Raw genomic sequence first — 23,133 nt, 5'->3', positions numbered from 1 at the left:
ATGCATTACAGGTGGGAATTAAAAACATCCCACTGAAGGGTGAGTCACGAGCTGGACACTAGATTTAGAACAAACGCCTGCACCAGACTTGCTATGCTAAGGCTATCCTCCGATGACTGACTGACCATGGCCAATCTGAACAGCTTTAATAGACCATGGCCACTTTCCATCATTCATTTTTTGTAATACTAGGATTTTTCCCTCTTGAAAACAAAAATTATTACAGAAATTAGCAGGATGTCAGGTATATAGCATTTATAGGCATTTCAAAACAGTCACTTTGAAATGTTGGGCAGATTCATGATAGATTTTCAAGGCTTTGAATTATTCACATTTTAAAAGGTTTATCAGATATTGCAATGTTAAAGATAAATTATTTGAACTTCTAGTAGGTAGTAATGGTGTCAGAGAATGACAGGTAATTAAGTCATACAGTACATCTTGTGTCCACATTTCATGCAATTTTTGTAGAATGCTGTACTATGTAAACTGCTACTGCAAAAAAAAAAAAAAAAAGCAATTATTGCACTGAATTTTCCATAAAATCCCTCCAAGTAAATCTTATCACCTCTTTGCAGATAAGCATCTTGCCTTTGGGAAGATGCAATAGAAAAGAAACTTGCCATAGAAAGCAGTAGTAAGACTTCTTATATGAGGCTAAGATTTTCATTTCATTAGCTCTCTCCTTCACCTTGTTTATTAATTCTACAAGCATTTATTGACATCTTCTATGTGCCAAGCACTGGTCCAGGTTCTGGGTATACACTATGAACAAAATACAGTGAAGTCCTTGCCCCATGGAGCTTACATTCTAGTAGAGGGGACAGACGAACACATAAATACGAAATATCAGAGGGTTCAAAAGAGCTTAGAGATATCTTGCCTGAAATCTGTTTACTGCATATCCTCATTCTTGGGCAATGATAAAGTGAAGAGAGAGGCCAACAGTAGGCTGCAGCAATGTTGCTAGTCCAAGCTCTACCATCTACATATTGAGTGGATTTAAGTGAGTCCTCATCTGATCTGAGCCTCAGTTTCCTCATGTATAAAATGGGAAGAAATTGGATTAAATTACTTATAAGGGAAAGGGTCCTTTCAACCTTCTATTTTTCACGAGAGTAGGGTGCTCAAAATCAAGAGCCAGTTTGTTGTTTCCTCTAAGGTTTAAAAAATATTTAAATATAAAATCTAAGAAATCCTTAGTGATCCTATACACTCAATACTTCAAATGCCAATCTAAACTTCTTTCATCAATAGCAAATTCTTATTTATAATGACTATAGAATGAAGTCATTTTACCATCTATAGCCATATGAAAAATAAGTTATTTACTTATAAAAACATTCATTTTTATTATTGGTTACAAAATCTCACCTTATTTGTGAAATGTTCCCTAGCTATGAGATCCTCTCCTTGATGTGACACTATTTCTCTCTTCTGCTAACCCCTATCCCTGACTTTGTGCTCCTGTTTAATTTTTCCAACCGAAGTATTAGCTTCATGAAAACAGGGATCAGCTGCTTGCTTCTTTGAAGAACAACCCAAATGGGAGTCTGCCCAGGTAATCCACAGACACGTATAATCATTACACCTGCACGTTGTTTTACAGGTACAGGCCTTATGAGAACCCACATTACCTCTTTAGACTGTCAGAGTTGTTCTGTTAGTAAAATTTAGTTTATCAAAGGGTACTTTATCATCCGAAAAGGAAAAACACATTTCCAGGATAATTCACAGACTAGGGCATTGTAACTTCACTGGAAGCCCTAATGAGAGGGGTTAATATATATTTAATAATGCAAGTGAAATAGCACATATTTTATAATCAATTAATTTTTCTCAAAGAAGATTATGTAGCAGTAGAGCTGAATGTCAAACAAGGTTAGACTCATACTAGCTTGGTAGGAGTTATGATGCCTCTGATTCTCTCGAGAAGACAAATTGTATTCACTGGTTTGATTTTGAAATGTAGAAATCAAATTTCAATCAACCCAGCAGCTAAGGATGACAGGAAATTTGATAGGACTAGAAGGAATCATCTTCTCTTATCTGGATCTGATCCCCCTTGACACCTTGGGGGTTTCCGAAGGCTGTGTGCTATCAGTTTTATCTGGTTGCTATGTAATCAAATATCCCACACGTGTTTTTACATTTGATCAGGTGGGCCTAATCACAAGGACTCATCTTGTCAGTGCCTTTGGGAGCAAAATGAAATAAATCTCTGTCTCAATATTGGAAGTTATTCCTTCCTGTTGCTTCGTGGTGTCAAGATATAGTATCAATGTTATCAGAAGTGCCTACCACAGTCTACTGTGTAGGCTAAAGTCTGCCTTGTTCGTACAGTGACTGAAAAGGAATAAGGACTATGTCATCATTTGGGTGAATGTTACTACTTCAGGACCAGATGAGCAGGGGCATCCCAGGTAACCATGAAAAATCTTGAAGCAGCATTACAACTTCTAGTAATAAACAATTTCTCAAACAGTGCCTGTATGAACTGCAAGATGAGGGCAGGTCCAGCTAGACACTGGCTGTATAGACACTGAAGATCAGAGAAGAATAAGGAGATTCAGACATCTTTTGGCAACCTAGATCACAGTTATAGGTAAATTCTTGTTACAAAGGAAACAGGTTTTGGTATATGTTACGGAATTTGAATATGTGTTTTACTCAGCACATACTCAAATGAGTATATGTATATACTCAACAGAGTACATGCAACCAACAAGAATGCAGCTCCCTTTTTACAAAGTTAGGCAGAAGGAATTATGAAGCCTTGCTGACGTTCAGAGTGCTTACATCAGTATGACTGCAGCCCTCCCCAGTCATTCCAAAAGGTCCTTGGGTTGGATACGAGAATGCATCGGGCCTGGCTTTGGCTATGACATCTCCAGGAAGTCACTGTGTGCAGTGTGGTCTTCAGGGTGGAAGTCCTTGAGCTACCAATGAATATCTCTTAAGTCCAAACCTCCATGGGCACTATGGCCTCTTTGGTTCCAACAGAAGGCAGTAGGCTTTCTTCAGACAAGAAATAAAAGGGGAATTGCACCAAAAATCCACGGATCTTCTTCAGTTCCTCCTCAGCTCGAATGGGATCTTCCTTAGCTAATATGGGCTTGTTTATAAAGTCTCTCAGCTGAATTAAATTGTGTACTTCATCATTGGGAAGGCACCGGAACACCTGATTAGAACATAAATAGAAAAATGAACAAAAAGTTTAAGAGCGAGCACATGCCCTTTATGGAAAATAATTATTCCAACAGACAAGACCTCTGTTGTATGAAGCATATTATTAGTCTTATGTTACAGCACAGACCTGATTTAAGAGTTGGTTATCTTATGTGCTACAAATAAGTAGATTTGCTTCCATTTAAAAAATTCATGGCTAGTGGCAAGAAATTACACTAATGTTACCCCACATTAAAGTTAATTTTTTAAAATAATAATCATCCCCGGATTTCACTGGAGATTTTGGTCTAAGAATAATATTGCATGTTATATTTTCCCTAACTTTTCTTGAAAGAGGTTCATATCTGTGCCTTTACATGGCATTATCAATTGTTAATATGTAACACTTACTTTGCCAGGTGAAAATGAGTTTTGGATATCATAACACTTCACCCCTGAATACTTCTGCATGTATTTCTTAAGAATAAGGACATGTGCCTATATAATCACAATACTATTCTCACACCTAAGAAAATTAATTATATAATGTCATTTAAGTTATGCTTCATATTCAAATTTATCCTGTTATCCCCAAAATGTCTTTTATAGATGTTTTCCCCCAAATCCAGGACTCAAATAAGGCTGTGCACTGCATTTGTAAAATTACATTTTAATGACTCTATGCACATGACCTATTCGATCACAGCCTTCAGTCCTCAGGATGAAATAAGGTTATACAGGGGCCAGGAGCATTGGGTCATGCCTGTAATCCTGGCACTTTGAGAGGCTAAGGTGGGTGGATCACTTGAGGTCAGGAGTTCAAGACCAGCCTGTATAATACAAAAATTAGCCGAGTGTGGTGGTCCCAGCTACTTGGGAGGCTGAGGCAGGAGAATCACTTGAACCCAGGAGGTAGAGATTGCAGTGAGCCGAGATCATGCCACTGCACTCCAGCCTGGGCAACACAGCGAGACTCCATGTCAATTTAAAGAAAAAAAAAAAAAGAAAGAAAGAAAAGAAAAGAAAAGAAAAGAAATAAGGTTATACAGATAGTAGACATGTTTCCGTAAGAATAATAAGTCTCACTGTTGGAAGGAGCTCTAAGACAAAAATTGCGTATTTTCCCTAATTTTTTAAAAAGAGGTTCACGTCTGTACCTGGAAATCATGAATAAGAACACAGACTTATCCAGCTTCTCACAGATGGTCAATTAGTCTTGGCTAGAACACAGCTTGTATATTTTTCCCTGATAGGCAACTAGCTACTTTTTGAAGTAACTTGTTCCACTGTTACACAACTCTTAACTCTTTTACATTTTTTATTATAACCAAAGGGTAGACTTCACAGGCGATACATTTGGTATGCATCAAATGGAGCTGGTATTAAAACACCTTTCTAAAACTAGAGCTGTCCAACAAATGACATGTCTTGTTATTAATATTAACAAGCTTCATCATAAGGATGAATACTGTTTACTATACACTATGTGCTAAAAACATTCACTACACTATTCTTTGTCCTCATAACTACCCTTCTGAATATTCCTCCCAATCTATAGGAGAGGAAAAAGAGACTCAGAAAGTCAAGTCACTATATACAAGGTTATAATACCAGCAACTTGAGCTAGGCTGGACTCAGCTGTGGCTTACTTTTTGATGCCATCTGCCCCTCTTCTCATTGTCACTAGACATGTACAAAGGCTGGGTAACCAGGTGCTAAGGATGCTGCCGATGGGATTCCTGCATCACAGGAGAGATTAGAATGCTGCTAAAGCCTTTTCTAAACCAAAATCCATGATGCTTCTTGCTGTTGTTTTTCAGGGTCCACAAAGAGGTATTTGATTACAACCTGGAAATGTATTAGTTTTTTTACATGTATTAAGAATACCCCGTACCGATAATATGCAGAAATAATATGCTTTTTGTGATGAGATTCAGTGAAAAGAAAGGGGGGAGGAATATGTGAACTTCACCTTGTCATAAATTGTAGCATTTCGAGCTGCTGTTGAAACCCAGACCTCCTTGAAGAATTTGTCACTCACTGGATCCTGAATGTCCTCACTTGGGTCATCAAGATAGCCAAGGACGACCCTGAAATACAAGTGACCTCCACATTGAGTAACTGGGATAAAGCAGTTTGTTGCAGGATATATGTCTATTATTACCTCTCTCTATATATGCAAATATATATATACATATATGCAAATTATTTGAGAGACCATGACCTGGCTACTCGCATATCCTCAGAGTGCCTGACATAAAAGGAACTATTGTTTGAATTGACCATACATGAACAGGGGACTAGACATAACAAAAACTTCTCAAGCAAATGAGACAAGTTTTAGAAGTGATATTTGAAAATTATAATAACCCTTGTATTTAGAGAAGACTTTAGGATTAAAAAGCACTTTCACCTTAATCCTGTGTGGTGGACAGGAGAGATGATTCTTGTTCTGTAGATGGGAAACTAACGTCTTCAGGCACACTACTAATGGAGCTAGAACTCAAACTAAGGGCAAAGTCCTTTTCCCACATACTTGATGGGCTGAAATAATACCATGAAGACCTGCGCTATCTGGAAAGAGCAATAGGAAAATTGGCCTTGTAAGGGCTTTGGCTTTTATATTAAATGAAATGGAGAGTGTAGACGTCAGTGCAGAGGAGTGACAGAATCTGACTTACATATTAAAATACGGTTGCTGTATTGAGAACACACTCTAGGGTGCAAGGGTTGAAACAGGGAGCCCATTTAGGAGTTACTCCCATAATCCAGGTGAGATACGATGGTGGCTTGGGCCTGGGTGGCAGTGGAGATGAAGATAGACCCAACAGGTTTTACTGACAGAGTGAACGTAGGGTGTGTCAAAAAGTGAGGCGTCAAAGATGACTGCAAGGTTTTTGTCTTGAGCAACTATAATAATGTACAGCTGTAGTCGCCTTTAGCTGAGATAGGGAATTCTGTGGGTAGAGCTGGTTTGTGGGAGATCAGGAATTCGATTTGGAGCCTATGGAGACATTTATAAAGATGCAAGTGGCAGTGCTGAGTAGGCAGCAGATAAATGGAACTGGGGTTTGGGAGAGAAGGCTTGTTTAGAGATATAAATCTGAGAATTGTCCTCACGCATGTGCTCAAAGGCTGTATTTTTTTCTGAGTTCACCAAATAAGTGAGTACAGACAGAGAAGAGGACTGGGTGCACATCAACAGTAAGGGAGAGGAGGAGGAACCAGTGAGGCTGGAGAAAAGCCAGAGGATGTGGGATCCTGAAACCACACAAAGAAGTATATCAAGGAGAGCTGTCCAATTCAGATAAGAATTGACCACTGGATTTAACAACTAGACATCATTATATTGTTACCCTCTTTGTATTTAAATAAATGTAGATTTGCATCATCATTTTAATGGCGGCAGAGTTTCCCATCATGTGAAATTTATTGAACCAATTATTTTATTACCGACTTTTGGGTAATTTCCAATTTCCCATTATTATAAACAGTGTTCCAGTGAACATAGCTGATTCATCATATGTGATTTTGTACATTTCTGTGATTATTTCATTAGAAGAAATTTTAGAATTAAAATTCTTGGGTCAGAGAATATGCAAATTACTGCAAGAAAGGCTGTACCAAAACATACACTATTAAGCATGCATATGTTCCCAGTGTTCTCCAACATTATCAACTCCTGAAAAAGTATAATTCTGTAGATATTAAAGGACACTCATTTTAGTTTTAGTCTGCACTATTTCCACTATATAAAAAAATTTTTTAATGGATCTGGCACCATAGGCTTTCTAGGATTCTTGACTTTTATAACCTCAAAGTTCTGTTTCCACTTCAAATAATGCCTCCTTCAGACTACGTGAGAATAACTTTTTTAAAAAAAGATTTAAGAGATGTTTGCACATAGACATTGGCTGCTAATTGAGACCCAAAGCAAAATTTTACTGCATCAAATGTGAATGACAGTACAAATGATGACAGTAAGTCAATTACTATAATACCTTTGATTTGGGCCAGATTTAAGAAGCTGAAAATTGAGCAGAAAGAGTTTTTCTGTGACTTTGCTTTTAAATTAGAGCAAGAGATAAGCCAATGTGTCCACCAAACTATCAGGTAAGGGCTTGTTTGTAGAAAAAGTATTTAAATAAGTCTAAAATAGGCAATATATTATTTTCCCTGTCAGTATTTTAATTATAAGAAATTTATATTAAATGCAGAGTAAAAATAATATGAAGTACTCTGGGTGTTCTTTTGAGGACTAAAGTTTGAGAGAAAACTAATTTTATGTTGATGTATTTAATGAAAATTATTTAATATTTGCTTATTCATCACAAAAAGTGGGACAGTAGGAAAACCACAAACAAATATTTCTGTTCTTTCCATTCCTCATATCTACCACTTTAAATGATTCTGAGCCCTAATTGTGTGGACAATGGTTTCTCTTGAGTGATGGTTATATCTGCAAAGTTTGGATAATTTTCTAGGACTTGAACTGTTCAGCTCATAGTTGTGAAATTTAGTACATTTGATCCTGTCTCTATTTAGAATTGATTTCACATTGAAATATGTCTATTTCTATTTTAAAATAGGCCAGATGGAAAACGGAGTGAAACTGCATTTTTTAAGTGAAAAAATGGTTGTAGTCAAGGCCACAATATTTATCTTTGGGAATGTTTCCTAATCAAAAGAGGCTAAAATTGACAGAACGTTTCTGTAGTGCTTTTAAATATATTATCTGCATTGCCGTTGGGGCAAAGTGAAAATAATTGTTTAAGAACTGCCTCTTTAACACAATTTGAAAGATGCAAAGAAAAAGCACCTAGAAACAAAGTTAGCATAAGTATAGGATCAGCATTAAAAAAATGAATTCTTTACTGTAGAATAATCTTCCTCCCCACCAATAATAAAAATCTAAAGCTTTACTGAAGAATAATAAAATATTCATATAAATTGAAGCCCATTCCTTGTTCTTCAACAAGATGACTCAATATTATAAAGGTGTCAATTCTTTTTATTCATCTATAAATCTGCTATAATTCCAGTTTTATAAAACTAACAAGAATTTGAGAGAACTTGAGTAAACAATTCTAGGCCAGGCGTGGTGTCTCACTCCTGTAATCCCAGCACTTTGGGAGGCCCAGGCGGGTAGATCACGAGGTCAGGAGATCAAGACCATCCTGGCTAACACAGTGAAACCCCGCCTCTACTGAAAATACAAAAAGTAGCCGGGCATGGTGGCAGGCGCCTGTAGTCCCAGCTACTCGGGAGGCTGAGGCAGGAGAATGCCGTGAACCCGGGAGGCGGAGCTTGCAGTGAACCGAGATCGCACCACTGCACTCCAGCCTGGGTGACAGAGTTAGACTCTGTCTCAAAATAAAAACAAAAAAAATCCTGAAGTCCATGTGGAAGAATCAATGTTTATGAATAACCAAGATTATTTTGAAAAAGAATACTAATTTGAAGAAGTGGTATGGCAAAAAGTACTGTTACAATTCACAGCCACATTAATAACATGGTACCACACTGGCATGCAAGTAAACAGACTTTCTATACGGCACAACAGAGAGATGAGCGAGAAGCCAGAATAGATTGCGATTCAGTGTATCTTAAAGGTGGACTGCGGATAACAGAGGCAAAGAATCCTACTACATATCATAAGGTTCCAGATCAGCTGGTTAGTTGAGAAAAGAAGTCAGGACCCCGACCTCACTTCTTACACTAAAATACACTGCAGATGTTAATTGTAAAAAGTAAAGTCAAACAAGCACCAGGAGAAGATACAAGTAAATGTTTAATCTTAGGCTGAGGAAGCTATTCTAAGTATATAGGAAAAGGCAGGTGGGAACAAAAAAGAAAAAAACAGATTGATTTGATTAATAAGAATTGAAAATTTTCCCCCAAATTCTCCAAAGATGACTAAAAGGCAACAGGCAAACCAAATTTACAACACATATGACAAAGGAATAAGCATCCTACACATATTTCAAATACTTATAAATCATTAAAAGGAAGTTAAAAAACAACCCCATTAAAAAGTGGGCAAAAGACAATGAAAAGACATTTTTGAAAAGAAGACATACAAGCGGCCAAGAAACATAAAAAAATGCTGAACATCATTCATTATCAGATAAATGAAAATTAAAATCACAACAGGATACCATTTCACACCAATCAGAATGATGATTACTAAAAAGTCAAAAAACAACAGATGTTCATGAGGATGAGGAGAAAAGGGAATGCATATACACTGTTGGTGGTAATATAAATTAGTATAACCTCTATGGGAGGCAGTATGGAGATATCTCAAAGAGTTAAATATAGAACTATCATTCAATACTGCAATCCCACAACTGGGTACCTACCCAAGGTGTCATAAAAATGACACCTGCACTTGTATGTTTATCACGGCACTATTCACAATAGCACAGTGTTGGAATCAACCTAAGTGTCCTTAAGCAGACAATTAGATAAAGAAAACACACACACACGTATGTACACACACACCGTAGAACACTACTCAGCCATAAATAAGAATGAAATCATGTATTTTGAATATAGTGTTGGAAGTTCTGGATAGGGCAATCAGGCAAGAGAAAGAAATCAAGGGTATTCAGTTAGGAAAAGAAGAAGTCAAATTGTCCCTGTTTGCAGATGGCATGATTGTATATTTAGAAAACCCCATCGTCTCAGCCCAAAATCTCCTTAAGCTGATAAGAAACTTCAGCAAAGTCTCAGGATACGAAATCAATGTGCAAAAATCACAAGCATTCTTATACACCAGTAACACACAAACAGAGAGCCAAATCATGAATGAACTTCCATTCACAATTGCTCCAAAGAGAATCAAATACCTAGGAATCCAACTTACAAGGGATGTAAAGGACCTCTTCAAGGAGAACCACAAACCACAGCTCAGGGAAATAGAAGAGGACACAAACAAATGGAAGAACATACCATGCTCATGGATAGGAAGAATCAATATTGTGAAAATGGCCATACTGCCCAAGGTAATTTATAGATTCAATGCCACCCCCATTAAGCTACCAATAACTTTCTTCACAGAATTGGAAAAAATTGCTTTAAAGTTCATATGGAACCAAAAAAGACCCTGCATTGCCAAGACAATCCTAAGCCAAAAGAACAAAGCTGGAGGCATCACGCTACCTGACTTCAAATTGTACTATAAGGCTACAGTAACCAAAACAGCATGGTACTGGTACCAAAACAGAGATATAGACCAATGGAACAGAACAGAGCCTTCAGAAATAATACCACACATCTACAGCCATCTGATCTTTGACAAACCTGACAAAAACAAGAAATGGGGAAAGGATTCCCTATTTAATAAATGGTGCTGGGAAAATTGGCTAGCCATAAGTAGAAAGCTGAAACTGGATCCTTTCCTTACTCCTTATACGAAAATTAATTCAAGATGGATTAGAGACTTAAATGTTAGACCTAAAACCATAAAAACCCTAGAAGAAAACCTAGGTAATACCATTCAGGACATAGGCATGGGCAAGGACTTCATGTCTAAAACACCAAAAGCAACGGCAACAAAAGCCAAAATTGATAAATGGGATCTAATTAAACTAAAGAGCTTCTGCACAGCAAAAGAAACTACCATCAGAATGAACAGGCAACCTACAGAATGGGAGAAAATTTTTGCAATCTACTTATCTGACCAAGGGCTAATATCCAGAACCTACAAGGAACTCAAACAAATTTACAAGAAAAAAACAAACAACCCCATCAAAAAGTAGCAAAGGATATGAACAGACATTTCTCAAAAGAAGACATGCATACAGCCAACAGACACATGAAAAAATGCTCATCATCACTGGCCATCAGAGAAATGCAAATCAAAACCACAATGAGATACCATCTCACACCATTAGAATGCCAATCATTAAAAAATCAGGAAACAACAGGTGTTGGAGAGGATGTGGAGAAATAGAAACACTTTTACACTGTTGGTGAGACGGTAAACTAGTTCAACCATTGTGGAAAACAGTGTGGCAATTCCTCAAGGATCTAGAACTAGAAATACCATTTGACCCAGCCATCCCATTACTGGGGATATAACCAGAGGATTATAAATCATGCTGCTATAAAGACACATGCACACGTATGTTTATTGCAGCACTATTCACAATAGCAAAGACTTGGAATCAACCCAAATGTCCATCAGTGACTGACTGGATTAAGAAAATGTGGCACATATACACCATGGAATACTATGCAGCCATAAAAAAGGATGAGTTTGTGTCCTTTGTAGGGACATGGATGCAGCTGGAAACCATCATTCTCAGCAAACTATCGCAAGAACAGAAAACCAAACACCACATGTTCTCACTCATAGGTGGGAACAATGAGATCACTTGGACACAGGAAGGGGAACATCACACACTGGGGCCTATTGTGGGGAGGGGGAAGTGGGGAGCGGGGAGGGATAGCATTAGGAGACATACCTAATGTAAATGACGAGTTAATGGGTGCAGCACACCAACATGGCACATGTATACATATGTAACAAACCTGCACGTTGTGCACATGTACCCTAGAACTTAAACTATTAAAAAACAACAACAACAACAAAAAACAAAACTTTATGCAACTGAGTGAAAAAAATAAAAAAAGAAATCATGTATTTTGTAGCAACATGCACGGAGTTGGAAGTCATTATCCTAAACGAAATAACAGAAAGTCAAATACTGCATGTTCTCACTTATAAGTGCGAGCTAAACAGTACATACACGTGGATATTCAGAGTGGTAAAACTGACGTTGGAGACTCCAAAAAGTGGGAGGGTAGGAGGTGGAGTGAAGGATGAGAAATTACCTAATGGGTACAATGTACACTATTTCAGTGATAGTTACGATGAAAGCCCAGACTTCACCCCTACACAATATATCCACGTAACAAAACTGTACCTGTACTCCTTAATTGTATAAAAATAATAAAAAAAAGAAAGTTAAACCTTCCAGCATAATGGGCAAAGGACACAAATAAGCTAGGTAATTCATGAAAAAAATTATACATAGCTAATAAACACATTTTTAACTCTAAAAAATGTTAATTAAAAAGATGAAATTCCATGTGAAATCTAACAAATTGGTGAAGATTAAATAAACTCAGTCAAGATAGAAGGAATAAGCCCTCTAAAATATTGTTAGTGATATAACAAGAAGAGATCAAAGACGACAATTAAGAAGGTGAACAAGAAGGTATCTACAAACATACCCATTTTTTTATATCAGCAAAAATATCTGCCAAACCATGAGGGATTAAAGGAATTATGACATACACATACAATAAAACATAATGTAGCCATTAACATATTATAGAAGAATACTTGATGACATGGAAAATGTGTGAAACGTTGTTTAAATAATAAAAAAAATGTAGGCTTGCAAAATTCTTATTTTTATTTTAGAAAAGGAATACAGTATATTAATATCTATATAAACAAAAAAGTAGAATGACATAAATCAAATGTTAAAACTGTTAGCACAGGATAATGGTATTACAGATGAATTTAATTTTCTTACTGGTTTTCTGTATTTGCCAAATTTGTACATAAAAATGTGCTATAATCAAAAACCTCTACCTGCTATAATTATTATATATTTAAAAAGTTATAAAGAAACTCATGACTTTAAAGAGAATTCCTAAGTTCTCACAGAACTGAAAAGATATGACATACATTCCAGCTTACAAAAGGAAGTATTTGTCTTCTACAGCTTACAAAAAGAAGTATTTGTCTTGCAGTAGGCAATCAATGGGTTAATTGGCAGGGTACCAATTTTTAAATTCTCCTCTGCTAAACGAAACAAATTAACATTAGAAGCTAATTGAATTATCAATAGTTTGAAAATATTCTTACTGGCAAAACAAGTAGTAACAAAGGCAATAAATACAGCAGTAAACATTGTTAGAAGGTATTGACAGATTTTGAGGGATGGATTTTTTGAGCTACTTGGACAGAGAGAGCAGAATGAATGTCTCTACAACTGAGGCTTATGTTGGTCTTGGAAGCCAAAGTCTGGACTGGTAGGAATGAGGGAAGTGGCCTCTGCCTTTGCTGGGAGTTAAGTGCTCACTAAGCGCCCATTTGCAAGTGAGCCAGTTTCCAAAAGGGAGCATTAACACAAAGAAAACAACAGGCTGCGGTGCAGTGCCCTTCCCAGAAGAGCATAAAGCCCTGACCTTAACTATATTGGGGCCACCTGCTGCATCCCACTATAGAGGCTGCACCAAAACTGCCTCATGGCAAATATAGTTCTAGAATCATAAAACTGTGGACTTCCTGCAAAGGCCTAGAGTTGGGAGAGTAGTTAGGGCCAGTGGGGAAATGAGTGTCTGTAGGGAGCAAGGGAAAGAGAGAAAGGAGATGAGATTATATTACTTGTTCCTTGTGAGATAAGAAGCCATTGGACAGTAGTGACCAGAGAAGCAACATGATCTAGAAGGTTCTAGAGGGACCACTCTGTTGAGAATAGACAATGGGTGACGCGGACAGTTACAGCCCAGCCCTAGAAAGTTCTAAATAACACTTTATTGAATGGACTTATTTAGGATCACACAGCCTAAACGAGTCCAGTTTCCTAGCCCAGTATTCTCTCTGCTTCACCACAGATTAGTTTAAAATTAGCATCTTCTTGCCAAAGATCAGGGATGTCTGACACCTGGAGTCATTTTAAACCTGAAAACAGAAGTTCCCACATTTAAATTTTACACCAGCAGTCACTGGCATACTCCCTCAATAATTTTTATTGTATCCTTGTATTACTGGAATTAATTTGATGTTAAAAACTTAAATGGAAGCTGGAGGGTTTGACCTGGTCTAGTCCTAAATCAGTTAAGGACTAGTATTTAATTGGCTCACGTCTGTAATCCCAGTGCTTTGAGAGGCCAAGGCAGGAGGGTCGCTTAAAGCCAGGAGTTTGAGACCAGCCTGGGCAACACAGCGAGACACGGTATCTACAAAAATTTTAAAAACTTAGCTGGGTGTGGTGATGCGTGCCTGTTGTCCCAGCTACTCGGAACGCTGAGGCAGGAGGATTGCTTGAGCCTAGGAATTCAAGGATGCAATGAGCTGTAAGCGCACCACCACTGCAGTTTTTTCTACTGCACGTGACAGTAATAAAAAGCTATTAAAATAAAAACTATTCACGTACCACCTAAAGTCATTCCTCATACTACTGGTGGTACATATTCTATATTCTGGGACACACTGTTTTAAACGAAGAGGAACCTAGGATGACCCGTGTGCTCAGGGCCAGAGTTCAGGGCTGCGTCCACCGCTGCAGTGGAAATACATCAGACAGACATACTTTGGCGGACTGACCTGAAGCACTGTAGCCGAAGTCCTTGGGCAAACCGGCCAGCTTGGTACTTTTCTCCACCCATTACTGAAGGAACAGTTTCTGTATCTTGCACAATGACAGCCATTTCACTGTCACGCTTGCCCAGCATACTCCGGTCATTTATGTTGGCAGAGCCTGTAAGGAGAAACAGCGAAGCTGAACAAGCTTCCTGACCTCGCAGACACTGTTGGTTGCCCTCCTCACTCAATTGGTCCTTGCTAACAAAACCATAATTTTGTCCAGGTTATCAAGGGAAGATGTGTTTTTAGGGAGGTGGGGCCCTCCCTCACCCAGGGGTGAATCTTAATCAGTCTAAGCCAGCTGTGGTGATTTCATTATTTTTATTAGTGACTGGCTTAGAAATGGGCTCTTGACATGGTGTTAGCCAATGTGACATGAAGGAAAGCTTCTGAGAAAGAGTTTCCCCTTTGTATAAACACACAAAAAATGGATTCTGTCTCTTCCATCCTTTGGATATTTTGGCTTGAAGGGTTGGAAGAAGACATGATTTCAGGAGCTGCTGCAGTCATTTTACAACCACTAGAGAACAAACAAAAAAGCTTTAAAAAAAATGCTAAGCAGAAAAAAGAGCCAGGCATGGTGGCTCATGTCTGAAATCCCAGCGCTTTGAGAGGCCAAGGCAGGAGGATCGCTTAAAGCCAGGAGTTTGAGACCAGCCTGGACAACATAGCGAGACCTGGTCTCTACAAAAAGATTTTAAAAATTAGCTGAGTGTGGTCAGTGCCTGAGTGACGCGTGTCTGTAGTCCCAGCTTCTCGGAATGCTGAGGCAGGACGATTGCTTGGGTCTAGGAATTCAAGTCTGCAGTGGGCTATAAATGCACCACTGCACTTCAGCCTGGGCAAAAGAGCAAGACTTCATCTCTAAACAAACAGAAAAACAAGAATTAAAAAAGAAGAAAGATTCTGGGTCTTTAAGTCATTCAGTTAGCCAACCTTTGAATATTCTTACCTTCTGTTATGTGAAATAATTTATTTTGTACATTGTTCCTTATTGTTTCACACACTTCCAGTTGAGTTTTTTCTTTTTTTGTTTTTTTCTAGTAGAGTTTTCTCTCTTGTGGCACAAAAGATTCTAACTGATATAATCATCAAGCACTCGAAAAAAGGCATGCCTACCAGTTCAGTAGGAAAGATGGCTTTGCTTTTGGAGTTAAGAATCAGGGCCTCTGTAGACTTTAACTCACAGTCACATAACTGTGAATGTCAAAACTCAAGAGTACCTTCATAATCAATAGAGTATAATCTCAAATACAGATTGTCTTTTGTGGCTTTGGGCTTTCTGCTTTCTTGCCTCCCTCACTTGTGTAGCATGCCAATAGCTTCTGTATCAGTTTTCCTCCATTCTATTTTTCAAAATTATTAATTCTCTTTATTAGCTCAATACCTTGTTCATTTGAGGAATCTATTTTATTTTTAAATCCAAATGAGCTGAGAATGTTGACTTTCACATATGAAGGGCAAATATTTTGCTATTAGTTCAACCTGTACTTTCTGTAGTCCTCTGTTGTGTATTCAGGAACATCATCACTTTTTTTTTTTTTCATTAATCTCTGCAGATTCACATGTTTGAATCCTTGAGGTGTCCTACAAACGACAGAAAGGGCCTAACTGACTATTCTTGTTCCTCTTGCTCTAGCTGCAACAACTCCACTGCTTCTTCAGACGTGGAGCCGAAGAGTCAGGTTGAACAGGCATCCCGGAGGCCCTCTCGCTGGAGCAGCCAGAGCTATAAGGTGACAGCAGCCCTGCCAGAGCTCAAAGGATGAGATGAATGAGACAAGCTGCCCTTTCCTGAAGAGACTTTACTGCCTTTTGCCAGAATATTGTCATGTAGTTAATACATAAAGCTATGATGACTATGGATGTGAGTGGTGCCCCATGGTGCCCTGGGTAACACAGAAAGGATTGAGCACCCTACAGAAATGTGAGAATGCTACTGGAGTGCTGAAAAGTGGGAACCTTTGAAACACTTTGTTTTGTTAGCAACAAATCATCCTTTATACGTATACTTACATCGTGGTTATGCTATAAAATTTGTAGCTATATCTTTGAGCTTGACAGTTGACCCAACATTAATGTGGGTAATTCACTTAATCTTTCTCAGCTTTAACATAATCTTTCATAAATTGAGAGAATAATACAGACCTTGTAAGGTTGTTGTGGGAATTAAGTAAGACCATGTGAAAGCACTTAATGATTTATAAGCTGCTCTACAAATGTTAATTATTACTGGCATTATCATCAGATCCTTGTTAACTCTATAATATCTGCACCGGAGAACGCTGCCATAGGAACTGACCATTTGAAGGAACGTAGCATTTGTTTAAAGAAGCCTCCTCTCTGGCTTAATCGCCCCATGTGTGAACTGTGGGAACCCATAGTGCCACTTTCACTGTGGACTGTCACTGTGTCCCTGGAGCCAGCAGAGGCCGCTGTCAGGCGGGGACTGCTGGACTGAACTGACATCACTGCTTTGTTTAGGGTCAGGAGAACCCGGGATGGGAGCCAGCCTGGAGAGCTCCCTCCACACACACACTCTCCCACCCACCCCCATTCCTCTCCCACCACGGTGGCCCCCACACTCTCGCGGGGAGGAACACATTCCCAGCGTTCTGAGCTGGAATTATTAGACAGAGGGTGTGGTTCTTGTATTTTAAGGGCCAAAATGGAGCAGAGCACTGACTCTTCACCACATTAAATAAGTGTGTTGGCTACTATTTAATAGGCATGTGAAGAAAGAAATGAGAAAATGTTAGATGAATGAATAAATTAGATATAATAAGCTATGATGGACGTAAATGCTCCCTCCATTCGTTCCTGTATTCTGAAAATCAACTTCAGAACAACAGTTGTAGTATTACCCTATTTTTATATAACATATGAGGAAGAAGACAGAACAAGAGATCTAGAAAGATACACACCGAACTGTTAACAATAGTAGGTGCTTTTCAGTGAAGAGACAGAAGAAAATAACGGGAGTTTTGATCTTTTACTCTATAAACATCCTTGTTGTTTATATGACCTATTCTGAGTCTGCTATTAGACAACAGTCTAAAAATTGTGAAATATGGCAAAATACAAAAGGCTATATGAAAACATGTGTGTAAAACTTAAGCAATAATAAAATAGTAATCACTGAATTTATTACCCAGGCCAAAAACAATATTACCACATCCCAGAAGGCTTTGTGCACCTTCCCATGCATACTCTTCCCTCCCCAAGAGGAAGACTTGATGTTTAATTTTGTATTCATCATGCTCTGAATGTTTTCCTAAAAAAAAAGGAAGAGTTCATTTCTGACTTGTTTTTAATTTATATAAATGGAATCATATAGCAGATAGTCCTTTGAGATTTGCTTCTTCCATTCAGTATTATGTCTTTGAGATTTATCTGTACATAATTGTAATGCATTTCTTTTCCTTGAATGAACATACTAGGGATTTCTTTATTTATTCTGCTATTGATGGATGTTTGGGTTGCTTCCAGAGTTTTGCTGTGATGCACAATTCTGCTGTACATAGTTGTGTATTTGTTTCTTGGTACAGACATGTGTGAGTTTCCTAGGCTCTGGATGTAGGCGTGGGTTGCTAAGCTGCAGGGTGTATGACTTTACTAGGTAACGCCAGAATGTTTTCCAACTTACACTCCCAATAGCCGTGGAGGGGAGTCTGTATTGCTCCACAGCCATGCCAATACTCAGATTGCCCAACTTTTAAATGTTTGCCAGTCTGGTATTTTTAAAAACTCTTATTTGTCTCATGTTAATGAGAAGGAACATTTTTTCATATGCTTACGAGGCTTGGGTATGTTCTTTTTGGTGAAGTTCCTATACAATTGCCTTGCCCATTTTTCTTTGGACATTTGTTTTTTCTTATTGATTTATAGGAGTTTTTTATGTGCTCTGTATATTAAATGGGTTGCAAATATCTTATTTCAGTTTGTGGTTTATCTTTTTATTCCCCTTTACAGTACTTTTAATGAAGAAATTTCTGAATTTTAATGCAGTTGGATTTATCTTTCCTTTCCTTTGTGGTTTGTACTTGTTTTGTGTGTCTCACTCAGAAATTGTGAATCCTTGTGTGGTATGCAGAATAGCAGCTCTCCAAAATGTCCATGTTCAAATCTCCAAAAACTGTGAATATATGTTCAACGGCAAAGGGGAACTAAGGCTGCACATGGAATTAAGGTTGCTAATCAACTAACTTTAAAAATAGGGTGAGTAGCCTGGATTATGCAGGTGGACCCAACACAATCATAAGGTCTGTAAAAGTGAAAGGGAATCAGACTGAGTTATGATTACAGAAGAATGGGTTGAGACTTTTGGGGGTGTTTCAGAGATAGAATGTTGCTGACTTTAAAGGTGGAAGAAGGGGCCATGAGTCAAGGAATGTGGGCAGCTTCTAGAAGCAAGGAAATGGACTCTCCCTAACGGCCTCTAAAAGAATGCAACAGCCCTGCTCACACTCTGATTTTAGTCCTGTGGGACTCACAAGACTAAACCTACTAAACCTAACCTACTGAAGTGTCAGATAATAAATTTGTATTGTTTTAAGCTACTAAGTTTGTGGTCATTTGTTACAGCAGTAATGGAAAACGAATGCACCAACTCTACCCTGTTTTAGTTTGTTTTAAAGGAAAACTGGTTCTTCTATTGAGCACACTGGGCGACTCTGTCTTCTCTACCTACTTGTATTTCTTTTGCCTCCAGGTCAGAGGTTCCCAGCTCTGACCACACATGAGCATTACCTAGGAAGGCTAACAAGGAAACTTTTTAAAAATACCGACGCCAAAAACCAAACCAAAAAAACCCAGATGCTTGGCCCCAAACCAGACCAACTAGATCATAATTTCTAAAAATAAGAACCAGGCATTGGTATACCACTTCATCCCTGTATCCATCGTCAATTCATATTTTTGTTTTGATCCATTTAAAAGTAAATTGCAGACAGGAGGAAATATCCCCCTCTTTACTGGGGCAGCCCTTCAATTCCAGACTCTTATCTGCCACAGTGAAGCCTGCCCTTTAAATCCTGAGACTCATGACCTCGACTTAGTTTCTCCTCCTACGCATACTTGTTGATTGCCCCTGAACCTTCTTGTTCCAGTTCGGCCACGTCCATCCTAGTGTTTCTGTTCTCATATGGAAGGAGTAGCTGCCTCTCCTCCAGACTGTGATCTCTGGGAGGGCAGTGGCGCTGTTTTATTCACGTTTCGCATCTCTCTATTGTGCTTTGCAGCAGGTTAGTGAATATTAAAAACAACGATTTCACTTAGTCATCAGGATAGGCTTAAATTTTACTTGAAGGGTAGCTTGGCTTTGTTTAGGAAGCCAAATAAATGTGTGTCTGGTTAAAGGCTAAAATTAAGATGGGTAAGAAAACTGGAGTTGGTCACAGATTTCATGACCAGCAGGGTTACCCAGGGCCACAGGCAATTGAAGCTATGCACAAAAGCGATCTTCAGTGTGAGAAAACAAATATTTCCTCATGAGGAGTAAAATGAAGATAAACAGTCATTTTTCTTATGTCAGCTACTCAATCTTTCTAGCATAAGTTTGCCATGGAAGAAAAATTAATCATACATTACTTAAATCTCCTTTAAATGTTTAAATACTTGCTTAACACCTGTAAAATATTCTCAAACTAACTTCTCAAATTCCTCTCTGAGAATTTTAAATACTGTTTTCTGTGTTAGGAACTTAAATAGGGTGAATGTGTTAGAACAGTAACAATAAACCTGCTTATTCTTGAGTTTCCACCAAGACAAAAAGAACAAAACAAACTCTGGATTTTTTTCCTTGGGAGAAATCGATTCTCTAAGGCAGTTGGGGAAGGAAAAAAGGAATTCAGCCTCCAAGGACTAGCAACTAAGACCTCTTTACACTCCCAGGGCCACATCCTCAGTTTCAAGAGAATGTGTAAGAATTGTGTGCAAAATTGATAAAGTATTGCTAAACAAAAGAAATTGGAGTCTTTGAGGGTTTAGAGACTTTTCCAGAAAATAAGTCAATTAAAAACCTCAACAAATTTATTTAACTGTTAGGTCTGTTACCAAAAACTAATTTGTATTTATACTTCATGTAAAGTAAACGAGGCTGAAAGTCAAAATGACCTTTCAAAAAAATATTTACATCTGTCAGTTTTTACTTCAAGGCTTCTGAAATCTTGGTGAAGAAACATGTGGCTTTGTTTATTTTCATTTTTCCATTTCAGGAAACACCAATAGTTTTTATTTCTTACTGTCATTGTCAAATTTAATTCAAAAGTATTCTGAGGTTTGCTTTTGAAGAGCAAGTCAGAGGAGCTCAGGAGAAATAAATGAAATCTTGTGTATTAGTGCAAGTGGGGGAAAAAAATAAACTCCTAAAGAGCTTTTATCCCTATAGACCAGGAGATAAAAGAACAATACTTTTTAATGTGCTATACAAATATTAAAAGTAAGTGTGTGTGTGTGTGCGCGCGTGCGCGCATGTGTATCTCACCATACTGTGGTTTACACAGTTTCTGGCTATAGACGAGGAGATAAAAGAACAATATTATTTTGATGTGCTATACAAATATTAAAAGTGTGTGTCTGTGTGTGTGTGTGTCTGTGTGTGTGTGTGTATGTATCTCACCATACTGTGGTTTACACCGTTTCTGGCTTTAGAACTGTTTCTTTTCTCTTCAAATCATGTTCCAGATAAGACAGTCTTACTACTCTCAGATATGAGATATTTTTCCTTTTCTTGGTGGAGAATAGAAAGCATATTTATTGTCCAAAATTTTCAAAATACTCCATGGCATTTAGTTTCTTGAATAATAGGAAAGTATCTTATTCAAGCTGATAAACTACATTTTATTTGAAACAGATGAGCAGAATTCCCATTAGTGGGAGATATCATCTCTCTAAATAACATGCCCCTCACTGGTTACCTCATTTATCTGGTTGGTCATCTCCCTAAATAACATGCCCCACACTGGTTACCTCATTTATCTCGTTGGTTATTTATACTCTGTCATCCTGGACTTCCAATATACATTTTATACAACATTAATATTAGAAGTCAAAATAATTCAATGATGGAAGAATGAAGCTTTCTGTGTGTATAAAAGAAGGAAGCTGAACATCTACCTCTCTGATCAAGCTAATCTAATTTAGGTAGAATGTACAAGTTATTTAGGAGAGTAACTCTCCTGAATCTGTCAGTGGGAAGAGACCTTTGGAAAAATCCTCTGTGTATCCTTGACAAGAAAAGACTGCAGACCTTAGTGTAGGGCTACGTCCCACAATACCCACTTCACCCACGCACATCAACAAAGTTGGACTGCTCTACATCCTAATTAATGACATGGAAAACATACATGTTAGGAAAAATAATGGCATGCATAGAGGCAGCAATACTTTACCATCCTTCTGATTTCGACTTTTGTACAACTTCAGATCTGTGGTAATGGTTAGGTGGACGTGGTGTAAACACATACGAATTACCACAAGGTACTCACTTAAGATACACTTTCCCTCCTCATTTATCCCCCACCAATCCCTGAAATCTGGGCACTTGGATTGTAAATAAAAATAAGGGGATAGCCGGGTGTGGTGGCTCAGGCCTGTAATCCCAGCGCACAGGAGGCTGAGGTAGAAGAATCATTTGGGACCAGCCTGGGAAACACAGCGAGACTCCCATCTCAAAAATAGCTTTAAAAATTAAAAAAAAAAAGGGAGTAATAAAAATTAGTGAAATCTGGCACATTATTGGACTGCTGGGTTAAACAGCTGCCCCTGGATGCTGCAATTTTCACGAAGTCCCTTTAATTGCTCTGTACCTCTGATTCTTCATAAATAAAAATAGTTTAGTCCACAAAGAGATGATAAATGCTTGAAGTGATGGGTACCGCAATTACCCTGATGTGATTGTTACACATTGTATGACTGTATCAAAATGTCGTATGTACCCCATGAATATATACACCTATTCTGTATCTGTAACAATTTCAACAGATGGGTTAGAAAGGACATAAGAGAAAAGAATAGCTTCAGAAATGTTTTAGATATGGTGTTACTGTCTCTTTCAAATGCAAAGGAAGCTTAGGAGGAATAGCAGCAAACATTTTTGTAAGTCAACTGGCAAGGAATACAATAATAGACCATATACTGTACTTACCAATAATAACAGTGTTATCATCAGCAATTAACAACTTGCTGTGGACATAGATAAGCTCGGTGACTAGGTTTCCTTCGAGCTCTGCATGTGTTCTAAGACCACAGAATGATATGTAATTTATCCACTGATTGCCAACTGCAAATTTAAAAAGAAGTTATTAAAATTAATGTGACCAAGCTCAATAAATATACATTAAATCTTATTGTTTCTCAAAACATACTACTTAGATTGTTCAGAATAGATTGTATATTATATGTATATTTTTTCTATTTCAGAATTCATCCAGGATTTATTTTTGGTATCTGAATTTCATATTGTCAATCTGAATGGCTATATATATATATTTTTTTTTTTTAATTGAAGTGTTTTCTGTCTTCCCTTTGCTAAGGCAATCCAAAAAGCTATTCGAATATGAACATTTTATTTCAAT

General features: G+C 37.8%; 1 protein-coding gene across 5 annotated transcripts in view; it reads right to left on the bottom strand.

The window, feature by feature from the left end:
- Positions 1-240: 240 nt before the first annotated feature.
- PLD1 (phospholipase D1) overlaps positions 241-23,133 on the bottom strand; it is a 212,015-nt gene continuing 189,122 nt past the window's right edge. For all 5 annotated transcript variants that reach the window (XM_007972100.3, XM_073023463.1, XM_007972101.3 and 2 more), the window contains 4 exons: positions 22,704-22,838; positions 14,519-14,672; positions 5,141-5,258; positions 241-3,181 (listed from right to left, as the gene is read on the bottom strand). In XM_007972100.3, the coding sequence (XP_007970291.3) occupies positions 2,957-3,181; positions 5,141-5,258; positions 14,519-14,672; positions 22,704-22,838 (632 nt within the window). In that variant the 3' untranslated portion in view covers positions 241-2,956. The remainder of the gene's footprint in view (positions 3,182-5,140; positions 5,259-14,518; positions 14,673-22,703; positions 22,839-23,133) is intronic.

This window comes from Chlorocebus sabaeus, chromosome 15, assembly GCF_047675955.1.
Source record: "Chlorocebus sabaeus isolate Y175 chromosome 15, mChlSab1.0.hap1, whole genome shotgun sequence".
Lineage (NCBI taxonomy): Eukaryota > Metazoa > Chordata > Mammalia > Primates > Cercopithecidae > Chlorocebus > Chlorocebus sabaeus.
Note: the sequence above shows the minus strand (reverse complement) of the source record. Positions and strands in the feature narration are given on the sequence as shown.